The sequence below is a fragment of the Pseudonaja textilis genome, chromosome 1 (assembly GCF_049901715.1).
Source record: "Pseudonaja textilis isolate UNSWEBS1 chromosome 1, rPseTex1.2, whole genome shotgun sequence".
Classification (NCBI taxonomy): Eukaryota; Metazoa; Chordata; class Lepidosauria; order Squamata; family Elapidae; genus Pseudonaja; species Pseudonaja textilis.
In genome coordinates, this window is record NC_141990.1 from 46,578,541 (window position 1) to 46,593,844 (window position 15,304).

Consider the following 15,304-nt stretch of genomic DNA (forward strand, 5'->3'; position numbering starts at 1 on the left):
GGAGTCATGCAAAACTGGAAGGGAAATGTTTTTATTAAAGACCAGAAGACTCTTACTTCTTGCAGAGCATTCTGGAGTATACCCACTCTCTACAGTTATGGCTTGTGAAGCACACACGTGATTTTCTTTCAGTAGGTTTCCTTTTATTGCTTATATAGATGTGCTTTGCATCAAGCCATACCTAGATTGAAACTATAGTTATTTAAAGTAGTTGTAGAAAAGGAGGAAAATCTACAGGCTTTGCAGATACAAAATAAATAAATAAATCGGGCACTGCAATATCGTCCAGGAAATGTGTAATGCAAATATTTTTCCTGCGGTCCCTGTATTGAACGTGCATTCCCTGTTCAAGCTGGTTTCCCAGGATCAGGAGTCTGCTGGGTTCCTCTTTTGTTGTCTAACAAGTTCCTCTTTTGATACTCTGTTTCTTGGCCATTTTTATCTGAGCTGGGCTGAAAGCGTTACTTCCAGAACAGAATGCAAAGGGGATGGGAATCCTTTTCACTCTTCTCACTTGCTCCGTGCTGCTGTGATTGGGGTCTGGCTGCGCAACCTTCGAACATGGCTTTGAAAATAACCTCCTCCTGTTTACTCCAAAACTTAACGCTGGAAGAAGAAGAGGTTTGACATATTTTTATTTCCTTATCAAAATAGAGAAGCTATTTCTGAGGAGGGCTTTTTCCCCCTGTTAATTAAAATCCCAGGGACTGAAATTCAACAAAAACTGCAGGCAGCCTTTACAAAGTTATCTCATGCCAGTTTAACTGTGTTTGTTAAATAACAGTCCAAATAAGAATGCCTTATAGTTTCAGAAAGCTAATTTTACTTGTATCTTGAGAGAGGCTAAATGAAAGGAAGCCCCTGTGACATACATTTCCTGATATGGTTTATGGTCACTCCCAATTAGGCCAGGGCTCCCCAAACTTGGCAACTTTAAGACTTGTGGACTTCAACTCCCAGAATTCTTCTTCCAGACATGTTATCTCAGGAATTCTGGGAGTTGAAGTCCACAAGTGTAACTCAGAGGTTTTTTCTGGGTCTCTATTTGCACCCTGAGTTAGAATGACAGAAGATGTCAGGTCTGGATTTAGGATAACTCAAAGAGTGGGCATGCTTCAAGACTTTTGAAACAGTCTCTACAGGAGAATGTCAAAGAAGTCAAAGCTACCATTGGTTTTTACATGACCCCTGAGCCCTGTTCAACATGCTGGTTATCTTTGATAAAGCTGTATATAGCACAGTTGTTGTTCAGTTGCTAATTCTGACTCTTCGCAACTCCTTGGACCATAGCATGCCAGTCTCTCCTGCCCTCTACTTTTCTCCTGGACTTTGCCCAAATTCATGTTCATTGCATTGATGACATTATCTAACCATCTCATCCTCTGGCACCCCCTTCTCCTTCAATCTTTCCCAATGTCAGGGTATTTTTCAAGGAGTCCTCACTACTCAATAGGTGGTGAGTATTTGAGCTTCAGCTTCAGTATCTGTCCTTCTAAAAAACAGTCATGATTGATTTCCTTTAGGATTGACTCATTTGATCTTTTTGCAGTCCAAAAGACTCTCAAGAGCATCAATTCAAAAGCATCAATTCTTTGGCGCTTAGACTTGCTTATGGCCCAATTCTCAGAGCCATACATTACTACTGGAAAAACTATACAGACCTTTGTTGGCAAGGTCATGTTTCTGCTTTTTAATATGCTGTCTAGATTTGCCATAGTATACAGCATGATGCCAGGTTGTATCAAGGACTACTTTGCTAAATATGATTCTGCCCCTCCTATCCGACCCAATAGAGAAAGCCTGCTCAAAGTCCCACACCCATAGCAAGGGTGTGGACCAGAAGAAAGGCCTCTTCAGTAGTGGCCTCTACCCCAGTGGTTGTCAGCTAGTGGGCTGGGGACCACTGATGGTCTGCAAGAAAATTTTGGTGGTCCGCAGAGAAATGTCGCCCCCAAAGCACCACCCAAAGCAATTAATCCAGGCTGCGTGGGAACACAAAGCTGCGCCACCCACATGGCCTGAGGAAACACAAGGCTTGCGTTGCTTGCATTGCAAACAACATGAGGTAGTGGGGGGAGGGGGGAAAGGGCGGGGGGGAACTTGTCCCACTCGCTCCACGTGCCTCGCGGGGCCACCGGGCTGCTTCTTTCCTCTTCTGCTTTTGGCTGCATGCAAGGAAAGCAGCAAGTCTTTTTCTCCCCCCCAAACTCCACCAAATGACTCTTTTGGACCCTGCAAGTCATTCTGCTCCAAGAGGCTGTGCTGGCGCGACAAGTCTCACAAAGACTCATTTCTGGCGGAGTTTGGGGGAGAGAAAAAAAGACTTCTGCTGCTTCTGCTGCTTTCCTTGCATGAAACCAAAAGTTTCTTTCTCTCTCCCCCGCCCCCGAGAACGGAGTTGGAGATGGTATCCTGCGATCCCAAATAAAGAATGATTGATCGATAGAAAAATGGGGTGAGGAATTTTCCTGCAGACTTTTTGGGGGATTTTCCCAAGGTCTCTGGTCCGTAGGATTTAAAATTATGAGTTTGGTGGTCCCCGAGGTCCAAAAGGTTGTCGACCCCTGCTCTATCTAATGAGGATATACTTTTCTGTTATTCTCTGAACATTTCAGAAAGCATAAAGACATTTATTTCAGGGAACATTTGGCCATTTGTGAAGAATTGTGGGTGTTTTCTAATATTTGTTTCTGTTTTTAGTTTATAATGTTATATTATGATGTTATTACAGATAAATATTATCATCAATTATATTATAAACTTGTCCGTGGTCCAAAGTCTTTTAGATTGGAGTGGTATAAAGGTAAGGTTAAAAAAAAACAACCCCACACACAGACACACACACACAGACACAAAACCAAGTTAAATATTTTGTGTCATCTGCTTACAGAAACAACAAACCCCCACATTTTATTATGTCATTGACACTTATTGATGATCAAATTAACCTTGGTCCCTCCTGAATTAATGAACTTCTGCACTAAGGATTCCTGGTCCCGCTTGCCATTGTTGAGCCCTGAAGCTTCTGTTGTGAAATTAACAAGCAGAGACCTTCACTGATAAAACAAACAGTTTTTCCAATTTTCCATTGGCTTTAAAGCCTGCTGAGGAAAGTCGCTTGACAAACACACACACACACACACACACACACACACACACACACACACACACACACACAAATCTCATTTAGGTTTCAATTGTCTTGTCACTTTTTTGCTGGCTGTATAATAATTTTAAAAATTAATATCTCTTAGTTCCATTGGTAAAATGAAGGTGCAAAGCATTAAACTGACAGCAGTTGTAAAATATATATTAACAATTCTAAATAAGTGAGCATTTCATATTTAGGTTTACACATCTCTTATTTATTTTTTTTTGTAAATTTTATTTGAGTTTTCACAAAGAGAAAAAAAAATACAGATAAAACATCTTTTTTGAAAGCAGCATAATCCCGGGTTACATTTCTTCATACAGACACAAATTCAGGTTCATGCTCATTTTTATATTCTATTCCATATCTTATTACTATTTTACATTTTCTGAATAGCTTCTCCCCTCTTTTAATTTTCTCAATTTTATTTTAATTATCTCATCTCAATTCAAATCATTGTATTTATATTTTTTGTCTGTCCTGTTTCAATTATCTATTATCTTTTCTCATTAAACAAAATTTCTCGTGTAGTTACTGATTGGAGTATGACGCCTTTATATCTTTTCCCTAAAGTTGTAGCATTCAATATAATACATAATTTCCATTCGGATTCTGCTTGGTACATTCTTAAAATACACACTGTATTCTTAAAAAAAGAAAAAAATGATAAATATATATAATTAAAACAACATTCCATTCCAATTCAATTCTATCATTAATATTAATATTCATTAAAGTCTTAACATCTTTAACGTTACTTTTCAATTAAATATCATACTTCTATGGGAACAATTATAAATTTTCCATAGTTAATTCCCCCCTTCGCTTATATTTTATAAAACCTTGACTAATTAAAATGTTCCTGTTCCTTCCTAATTCAATTTTCTCATTTATTTTATTTCACTTATTTTATTCACAAACATTTCACTAAATTACACTAACTATTTTATCCCTCATTTTAATCATACGTTGTTTCCAATTTCTAAAGTTATTTCTATTACTAATATAACGATACAATCTTGTGTACCTTTACAGAATCCCTTTTTCAGTTAGATTTTAAACCCATTATCTCTAAATAGGTCCTGTTCCTCTATATCGTGTTCCGGTCCTTTGTAACTTCTTTTCCTTTCCTTCTTCCCTCTCTTCTTCTTTCTCCCCTTTTTACCCCTTTGTCTCTACCTCTATTTCTCTCTTCTTTATTCTCCTTTTCTGTTGCTTTCCAGTATTACACTTATTTTTTGAATTATTTTTCTTTTCTTTGGTTGTTTTTTTAAGTCTTAAATTCTCCATTCTCTTTCCCCCCTTTCCTTTTTCTTCCCCACATTAAATTACTTGTTCATTAAAGATGGCTTCTTCTTTGTCCCAGTCTTCTTGTTTTGCAGTCTTTTCTTGTTTCTCATAGTTCCAAATCTCCATCTCTAAGAATTGAAAAATGAAGCCAAAAGAACCCTTCCCTTCTTGTGCATCTTCTTTGTACTTTTTAAGTTCCATTTGCAATTCATCCAGAAGTGGTGCCATTGTATAAATTTTTAAGCAACCACCCAATTGATTTTAGTCATTCAAATATAATAACCAAAAATCCAAAAATCACCAAATAATCCAAATACACGCAAGCTGTTTCTTTTTTGCTCTTTTTTTCACTTTCTCTTCCTGGGGTTACTATTTAGTTGCAAAGTTTCAGTTAAAATGTATCTTTTAGAAGTCTTGTTGAAGTTTTACTTTAGATTCTTTTTAATTCCAGGCAGTCTCCTCCCTCTTCCAGATCCTGCCCTTATTCTTTTTCTCTCCCTTCCTGCTTATGAAAAAGAAAGTTTTTAATGTCCAGTAATCTTTATTATCCCTTTGACATTTTGTTTTATTTTCATCTTAATTGCCTATTGATGTCAAAGTGGATTTTTCTGATTTCTTATTTAAGTCCCTTAGTTGTCAGTATAGGAAAGGAGAGAAGAAAAAAAAAAGCCAAACCTTTCCCTTTTCCCTTTCCTTCGCTGCTTCTGACTCGTCTTTGGGAGCAATGTTATTTTTTGTAAGTTTAAATTCCAGGGTACCTTGGTTGTTGCTTTTACAATTTAACCTGGTCAGCCAAAACTTTCACTTCTTATCTTCCTCCTGCACGTTCTTTTCTGGTCGAGTTCTTCTTTGTGGTGGCCATTTCTGACCACCGCTGCTACTGCCTTTGGGAAGGGGAGTAATGGCCAGCTGAGGAGGAGAGATGCGGCTCTCATCGACCCAGCTGGCAGTCTCCCCCCCTTCACCTCTACGGGGTGGCTTAGCCCCGAAACCAGCCGCGAGCCCAGACAGAAACCGTGCACGATCGCAGATTTCTGTCTGTTGCCGAAGCCCTTCAAACTGGAAGTACCACATCTCTTGAATTTTTTAAGCTACTCCATAAATGATATATTACAGACCAAGTATATGAATGTGACAAGAATGCATTGTTGTCCTATACTGTCTGACAACTTAAAGCTATATTGCCAGATAAAATATCATCATAATGGATATTCATTAGTTTCTCTAAAAGTAGAACTACTCCAAATTTGTTGAGCTTCATACATGGTGAGCATGTCCATGTATTAGATCATTATTATTCCAAGTTGTATGAGTATTACACTATATCAGATTAGGCAATCTGCACCTACAAGAACCCCACTTAATCCTGACTTGCAACCTTAAAAATATTCTCAATTTGGGTGGCTGAAATTTAGGAGCAAAAATGCTCATGTTTAGTGGCATGTTTTTTTGCTATGTTTTGCTAAAATAATATGCAAATAAGTGAATTAATTCCTTGTTTGCTCCATAAATTTACCTTTTCATCAAATGGAATGCACATTTTAATCCCTTACTTAGTGAGATCAATGCACACTTGCCTATGCTGCCGATAGCAATTGGGGCCTGATACTAATAAGCATGACCTCAGCTGCAGAAAGTTTGCTTGCTCCACTTTACAAATCCAGTTAGTACCATCTATTTGGGGTTTAGTGACCTAATTTTTTATTCTATATTTTAACTTAATTTAGTTGCTCTAAATAGTTAACCAGTCAACTATTTACACATTACTATTAATTTTCAGTAATGCTTATTGTATGCTGAGTTCAGTTTGATTAAAAAGCAACGTAACTTTATAAACAAACAATGGGAATTTAAGACATGATGCTATGTCTTAATTTAATTCTCCCCTTGTTTTTCATTGGTGGACGGTACAGATAATAGTTTTTATTAATGATACTATTATTTTGTTACTATTGATAATTTATTTAATGATAATAATGTTAATTCCTAGTAACAGTCACCGGAACAAATCTAGACAAGCTTTTATACTTGCATGGTCTCCTCACCAGAGGTGGTATTCAGCAGGTTCTGACCAGTTCTGGAGAACCCATAGCGGAAATTTTGAGTAGTTCGGAGAACCAGCAAATACCACCTTTGACTGGAGATTTTACAGTATTCTTCCCCTGCCAGGCCCACCAAGCCATGCCCACAGAACCGGTAGTCAAAAAATTTGAATCCCACCACTGCTCCCCACCTTCTTTAACACAGCAACCAGCCAAACAAATCCATAATCTTCATTTTACATTTCAGATTAACTGCAGCTTGCTGTGCTGTCTGACCTTGGAGGAACAATATAACTCTTAACTTGAATAAATGGAAAGAAGCCAACTTCATTTAAGAGTTTATGACTTTGTTTTATTTTGATTAACCATAATTACAATCAAACATAGCTTATAGTTTCAACAACAAGCTAAACTAGAGATAATTTAAAAGACAGCAAACTTCATTAATTCCTTCTGAGCCCTTCATGAAGTAACAGAAGACAGAAAGAGGTTCAAAACTAATATGAACTCAATTTGTTGTTTTTCATGACACAGTTACACTGGTATTTGCTAACTTCAGGTGTGATGATGGTTACCCATTTAGACAGTTTTAAAGGAGAATTGGACAGATTCATGGAAGATCAGATTAACAGTGGCTACTAGGCTTAATGACTATGATTTTAGAATCCTAGGCAGAAAGCCTGGAAAACCAGCTGCTGGGGAAAAAAAACCATGGAAGAGGATTATAACTTTTCTATATCTCTTTGTAAATTTCTCAGATTTCTCTGGTTGGGTCCATTCTGGACGAGACATGATTTTGGCTTAATCCACAAGACCCTTCTTATATTTTTAGAAATGGAAATTAGCCCCAAATGTTCAGAATACTTTTGTCATCATCATCGCACATATTCACCAGTACTCACTGAGAAGACTGTGGGGCCTTTTCACACTTGAAGCTGGCTCAGGTGCCAGGCTAGGAGCCTATATTTATCCTTTCCACGCTGCGAGAATCCAAGTGTTATGCTAGCATAGTTGCAGCAGATATAAACCCACTCAGCTGCTGATGCAAATAAAATAAAATTCTCCTTTTTTAAAAAACATACAGGATGATTTGCAATGGAAGCAGCAAATAACTAAAAATGGCTAGAAGCCTATATGTGTTGCTTGGTAGCAGTATAGTTATTTTTCATCGTTTCTTTTTTAATATTCTGTTTGCAGGAATGGCGAACAGAGCATCTAAAATAACCACTTTCACATTGCAACAAACACATCATCATTTGCTTAAAAAGAGTTATAATTACAGTTGACGAAGCATGGCCACCATAAAAATGCATTAGTTTAGCTTGACACATTAATTACCTGTTTTTGCAGATGTTTTTATATATTGTTGTGCGAACAGATTACAAAATAATTACAGGAAAGTCATATGGAAAACAAGCTAAGGGGGTGGTTTCTCTCCTAAATATTTTCATTCATGTGAATTTGTGCGAGGCACAGCTGCGGTATAGCAAATGGGGAGAGGGAGAGAGAGGGAAAGAGAAACAGAGGAATCTCGAAGGGTTTTTATTTGAAGGTCTCTGTCATCAACATTATCACACTTTTTATATCTTTCTTCAGAGGATGATCTTTTTTAAAAAAAAAAAAAAACCAACATTGCCTTATTTATAAAAGTCTGATTCAGGTAAAAACCCTGTGATCTTCATCAAATGAAACACAAATATCTGCTGGTATCAAGGAAGACACCTAAATAGGAAATGAATATTTCGTTTGAAGAAAGATGACCTTGCTTGATTGTGCTATAAAGACTAATTAAAAGCTTTAATAATACCTAACACATATTCCTGATGTATTTTTTAATGTTTGGAAAAAAATCTCAAAGCATAAAAATCTCAAGGATTATTCAGACGTAACATGACTTCAAATTCTGTTGAAAATCTCAGGACACATGAAGGCAACGTGAACTTGAGTATTTGGAGATCATTAATTTTGGCTTTTAATGTTTTTAGAAATACAATTAGAGGTATTTTCTTTAGCAGGGATGTTATTCTTATTTCATTAATAAAATTAATTATTATAAATAATTGGTATTATAGTTCTTGCATTTAAGGAGAAACAAGAAATAACTGAAAGTAGCACATAAAAATATTTACATTGTGAGATATTAACTGATTAATTATATATAACAGTGAACACATGTAATAGATAGCAAAATAAAAATCTTAAAATTATCTTGAAAATTAAGATAATTCTATGTCCAGTGAGTGAGTATCTGAGAAAAGTAGAAAGGACGAACAAAAGAAGATAGAAATTCACTAATTGAATTTGGTGCTATCATAACCTACTAAGCATTATATACCTAATCCCTAGATTTATTATGTCTTTTTGTTTCTTTCTGGGTATATGAGTGTCTGTAGGAGTTTTAAGAGGAAAAAAGTGCCATAGGAACCTGAAGGTTTAAGCCACCCACTAGAACATCATAAAATCTTTAAAAAATGAAAATATACTTTTTATTGGCTATATCTACAGATGAAACTCGAAAAATTAGAATATCGTGTAAAAGTTCATTTATTTCAGTAATGCAACTTAAAAGGTGAAACTAATATATGAGATAGACTCATTACATGCAAAGCAAGATAGTTCAAGCCATGATTTGTCATAATTGAGATGATTATGGCTTACAGCTCATGAAAATCCCAAATCCACAATCTCAGAAAATTAGAATATTACATGCAATCAATAAAACAAGGATTGTACACAGAACAATATCACACTTCTGAAAAGTATAAGCATGCATATGTACTCAGTACTTGGTTTGGGCCCCTTTTGTAGCAATTACTGCCTCAATACGGCGTGGCATGGAAGCTATCAGCCTGTGGCACTGCTGAGGTGTTATGAAAGACCAGGATGCTTCAATAGTGGCCATCAGCTCTTCTGCATTGTTCAGTCTCATGTCTCTCATCTTTCTCTTGGCAATGCCCCATAGATTCTCTATGGGGTTCAGGTCAGGCAAGTTTGCTGGTCAATCAAGCACAGTAATCCCACGGTGATTGAACCAGGTTTTGGTGCTTTTGACAGTGTGGGCAGGTGCCAAATCCTGCTAGAAAATGAACTCAGCATCCCCATACAGCTCGTCTGCGGAAGGAAGCATGAAGTGCTCCAAAATCTCCTGGTAGACGGCTGCATTGACCCTGGACTTAATGAAGCACAGTGGACCAACACCAGCAGATGACATGGCTCCCCAAATCAACACAGACTGTGGAAACTTCACACTGGACTTCAAGCATCTTGCAGCGTGTGCCTCTCCCTTCTTCCTCCAGACTCTGGCTCCTTGGTTTCCAAATGAGATGCAAAAGTTGCTCTCATCAGAAAAGAGGACTTTGGACCACTGAGCAACAGACCAGTTCTGTTTTTCTTTAGCCCAGGTAAGATGCTTCTGACATGGTTGTTGTTCAGGAGCGGCTTGACAACAACATTTGAAGCTGATGTCCAGAATCAGTCTCTGTGTGGCGGTCTTGATGCACTGACTCCAGCCTCAGTCCACTCCTTGTGATAATCCCCAACACTTTTGAATGGCCTTTTCCTGACAATCCTCTCCAGGCTGTGGTCATCCCTGCTGCTTGTGCACCTTTTTCTTCCACACTTTTCCCTTCCACATAACTTTCTATTAATGTGCTTTGAAACAGCACTTTGGGAACATCCAGCTTCTTTCGCAATTACCTTTTGAGGCTTTCCCTCCTTATGGAGGGTGTCGATGTTGGTTTTCTGCACAACTGTCAGGTCAACAGTCTTTCCCATGATTGTGATTCCTACTGAACCAGACTGAGGGACCATTTAAAGCCTCAGGAACCCTTTGCAGGTGTTATGGCTTAATTAGCTGATTAGACTGGGACACTTTGAGCCTAGAATATTGAACCTTTCCACAATATTCTAATTTTCTGAGATTGTGGATTTGGGGTTTTCATGAGCTATAAGCCATAATCATCTCAATTATGACAAATCACGACTTGAACTATCTTGCTTTGCATGTAATGAGTCTTATCTCATATATTAGTTTCACCTTTTAAGTTGCATTACTGAAATAAATGAACTTTTGCACGATATTCCAATTTTTCAAGTTTCACCTATATGTGAAGGAGGAAGTGTTTTCCCCTGCCTCCGCTCTATGCTAGGTAGCTACATTTTGTAAAAATTTGTTCTTGTATAGAAGTGTGAGTTTAAAGATTGATTAATTTTATATATTACAGGCAAGATTTTATGGAATCACTGGGAAACATTTCTCATTTATTTCATGGGGATATATTTATACTAACATTGGAATGGAGAGGAAAATAAATTGTAATAGCTCAAGGCAAGACCCCACTCTCCTTTTGGAAGAGTCTGAAGACTTGGCTCTGTTGACTTGTGTGGGAATCTCAGAGGAACACACAACCTTGGGATTGGTTAACGCTTTGAGAGCCCTCCCCCTGCCCTTTTAACTTGGATTATTCTATTCTTGTTTTAATGGCCTCCTTTTATTGAAATACAGGTTGTCCTTGACTTACGACCACAAATGAGCCCAACATTTTTGTTGCTAGGTGAGACATTTGTTCAGTAAATTTTGCTCCATTTTATGACCTTTCTTGCCACAGTTGTTAAGTGAATCACTGCAGTTGTTAAATTAGTATGACTAATTGTTAAGTGAGTCTGGTTTTCCCATTGACTTCACGTGTCAGAAGATCGCAAAAGGTGATCACATGACCCCAAGACAGTACAACAGTCATAAATGTGAGTCAGTATGCAAGTGCCTGAATTTTGATCATGTGGTCCTGGGGATGCTGCAACAGTTCTAAATGTGAAAAATGGTCAAAAGCCACTTTTTTCAGAGCTGTCGTAACTATGAACGGTGACTAAATGATCTGTTGTAAGTCAAGGACTACCTATATCAGATTTTTATATGTTTTTTATATAAATTTAGAGACATATATCAAATTCACATCTCTCTGAGAGATGAGCGATCTTACAGATCTGAGTGAGATAGGGGGTTTCTAAATGTGATATATAAACAAAAATAAGGTGGGAAGAGAAACACTTAAACTGGATCAAGGATTGGACACACTACTCATTACAGTGGATCATATTAGGGAATCTGTAGAATGGTTATATGGAAAAATGTGAAGGCTGGAATAAGTAAATCTTGCATGATCGGAGTGGAGGATGTGTTTCCATAAACTTTCTGAGAAATAGGATTCTATTATAGAAAAAAAATGGGTTTTGTAGCATGATTTTGCGCTTTTGGTGTTTAGATGTCATCACAGATATTTGCACACGAGTATCTAGTGATATAATATCTTACTACAGTTGCCAATTTTTGATGAACATCCTGTGGTAGCCATTAGGTGATAGGAGCAACAATGCATTAAAACTTCTATCGTGACCACTTTTCTGAGACCATAACTGAAAAAGAAATTGTTGCAGAGGTTTCAGGCTTATAAATATATTTCTTTATGGTACACAGGAGAATCAAGTCCAACTCGTCGTGAAGCAGTGAAGAGGAAGACTTCAGAATATCTGATGAGAGCAGAAAAAATTTCCAGCCTTTACTGTAGACCCTCATCAGAAGATGGCTCAATATTTGGTGTAGGTTCTTTTTATTTCTAAAATAACTTAATTTTCTTGTGTTGGTGTACACATATGGACATTTATTGTATCTCCTTCACAACTGATTTAATTTCTTTATGGTTAACACAGTATCAAAAATATAAATGTGATATATAAGTACAGTAGAACCTCTGATCACAAAAGCTTCTGACCATGACCAAATCGGGTTCTGACCAAAAAATTCACAAAAGTTTTGAATCTGGTCACAGGAACACATACTCAGGTGGCGATCAAACATGATCCCTGATCCAGAAATTCCTGAAGATGAAACATTAGAAGATGAAGAAATCGCCAAAGTTATGGAATGAATTATGGTTGTGACTAGAGGTTCTACTGTAAATAAATATGTTTTATGCTAGATAAATAAATGCATGCATATATGGAATAAAGGGCTAAAAAGTGAAGGAAAATATCTGACAGTCTTCTCGTCCTAGTTGATTCTTCAGAAATGTTACATATTTATCCATTATCAGTTAAGAAAGAATACCACAGTCAAGATCAGCATTAGCATCATTATATGTAGCTAAGGAAAGCACTTTTTAATTTTTTTCCTTATTAGTGAGATAAGAACAAGTAAATTGCTGGAGAGATTTCTGTTACGCTGAATGTAGAGAAGATGGATATAATCCTTTGATCTTATTTGTGAGGATCAGGCAATCTGTTATCTTGGGTACAGATTGTGTGTGTATTAGAGAAATTATTAGGGACAGATGATTGTCTCAGATTGGGATCCTGGTGTGATAAGCATGGAGTGTTAATTCTTCTCTTGCTGCAATGCAATCTGGAATGTGTTCTGTGTTCCTGAAATTAACATTGCCAAGCAAAAGATTAACAGAATAACCACATTGGAAGGGAACTTGGAGGTCTTCTAGTCCAACCCCCTGCTCAGGCAGGAAACCCTATACCATTTCAGACAAATTGTTTTCTGATCTCTTCTAGTGTTGGAGCATCCACAACTTTTGGAGGCAAATTGTTCCATTGATTAATTGTTCTAACTGTAAGGAAAGTTCTCCTTAGTTCTAAGTTGCTTCTCTCCTTGATTAGTTTCCACCCATTGCTTCTTGTCCTGCCCTCAGGTGCTTTAGAGAATAGCTTGACTCCCTCTTCTTTGTGGCAGCCTCTGAGATATTGGAACACTGCTATCATGTCACCGCTCTTTTCATTAAACTAGACATACCCAATTCCAGCAACTATTCTTCAAATGTTTTAGCCTCCACTCCTCTAATTATCTCTTTTGGCTCTTCTCTGTGCTCTGATTTCACTGACACCAGTGAGGACTTATTAAACTCCTCTCCTTGTGGGAGGAGAAGGAGAGGAAGGGTCAGAACAATGCTTTGGTCCTGATCAGATTGAGCTTTCCATGAAGTCAGTTTGTCAAAACAAAAAATGCTGCACTCAGAATGCAAACAGTGCAGAAACACATAATTGGAAATAAAGTGAAATGATAACGAGGCCAGATTTGGAGAAAGCAGTTTGGGAACATTGGAGATCTTATCCTGTAGGAATGTGATAATGTTTTTAGGGTCACCTCCGAAAACTGAAATTTTCTGATGCTGCGATTTTTTTTTACATGGAGTTTTTCTTTAACAAAAGAGATAGAACTAGTTCGGCATTTGTAGTATTGGGCGAATTCTGGGCGAATAGACGGCAATATAAATTCAGTAAATAAATAAATAAATTGGAATTGCTGTTTTTTTTCCTTGAACTCCAAGCTCAAGAGCTTTTGGCAAATCTTGACTTTACCTCAGTAACAGCAACAATATACCGTAATAAAATAATAAAACGAACCTCCCTTTTTCTTCTTACTCTGGGAATCTTTTCTACAGCTCTTGTGTGATTGTTGCTGATTGCACTGGTGTAGAAATGTTAAAATTTCAGATTCCCATTTGGATCACAAAATGGCCATAGAGTCCTTGGCTTTACTTTAAACAATCGTGATAATAGTTCAAGCTGTTTGGTGGATATAGGGGAATGGTGCAAGGTGAGCATACAGAGGAATAATCTATTGCAACTACTCTGCTTTTTAAGTCTGTTTTCATAGAGAGAAAAAAACTGGGGAAATCTCTTCTGCAATAGAAGTCTTCATGTAAGCTTTGAAGGATTCCTCAGTTCCCCCTCCTCCTGTGGACTACTTAATTTTAACTTAATTTGTAGGTGTGCATATGTGTGAAGGGACCCAGCCATAGCAGAGACTAAAGTTAAAATTCCCTTAGGGTTCTTTCCAGCCTTATAATACTGATCTGCTTAATGAAATATAAATTTCCTTACATGGCACTAAGTTCTATGTGCAAATTTGCATTATTATGAGAGGTAATCTGTCTGTTTTGTCACTAGTACCTGTGACTTGAAGAATACTCTACCTATTTATGCAGAATTGTGTAGCAAAATAATCCAGGATGTAAAAGGATGGATGTCAGATGCCCAGGCTCAAATAATAGTTTTTGGTGTAAATCCTAGTCTTAGCCTGGCATTTTCAAAATCTAGTTTTTTCCCCAGTATCCCTTTTTACATTTTCTGGGATAAATTTAAGTAGGTACAAGCTGGAATAAAATGGAAAAGATATGTGTCTGAAATTTACCAAAAGCAATCTACAGCAAATTTGAGGCACTCTTATTCCCAATACACAGGTTATTTTTGGCAATCCAGCCGGAGTGGAACAAGCTTCTTGCAGTGCCAATCTATGTTTATCAAGTGAAAAGTTAGGAAAAAAAGAAAATTATAGTAATGCTTTCTGTCTTTTAAAACATCTCATATTCTAGCCATTACTGCTCTGTAAAACGATGGAATAAGGGAAAACTTCCTTGAAAGTGAAGAAGTAACCTTTTTTTCCTTCTAATTCTTTCAGTAATTCTACTTGGGTAATAAAATAGGTGAAAGGCTTATTGATTGATTGATTGATTCATTCATTCATTCCATTCATTCATTCCATTCATTTATTCCATTCATTCTCACCCTTCTACCCTTCGAAGTTGCTTCTGAAGATTTGTGAAAATGTTAAGGCTTCATCAAGCTATTTCTTCTTCTTTTAATTTACAGACTAATATAGTTCAACTGTTAGACTGTCCTCCATATAAGAAGAACCTATACTTTGCTTTTAAGCTGCCATATCAGAAGGAATGTTGCTACTGTAATTAATTTCATATAAGGTGGCCTTAATTTATATTAGTTTTCTTCATCCATATTTTTTCTCATTTTCTCATGAAAT

At 37.0% G+C, this 15,304-nt stretch overlaps 1 protein-coding gene across 12 annotated transcripts in view; it reads left to right on the forward strand.

Moving 5' to 3' along the window:
- Positions 1-15,304, forward strand: part of RPS6KC1 (ribosomal protein S6 kinase C1) — a 93,056-nt gene that overhangs the window by 33,079 nt on the left and 44,673 nt on the right. For all 12 annotated transcript variants that reach the window (XM_026695765.2, XM_087933293.1, XM_087933296.1 and 9 more), the window contains one exon: positions 11,957-12,078. In XM_026695765.2, coding sequence (XP_026551550.2) covers positions 11,957-12,078 — 122 coding nt within the window. The remainder of the gene's footprint in view (positions 1-11,956; positions 12,079-15,304) is intronic.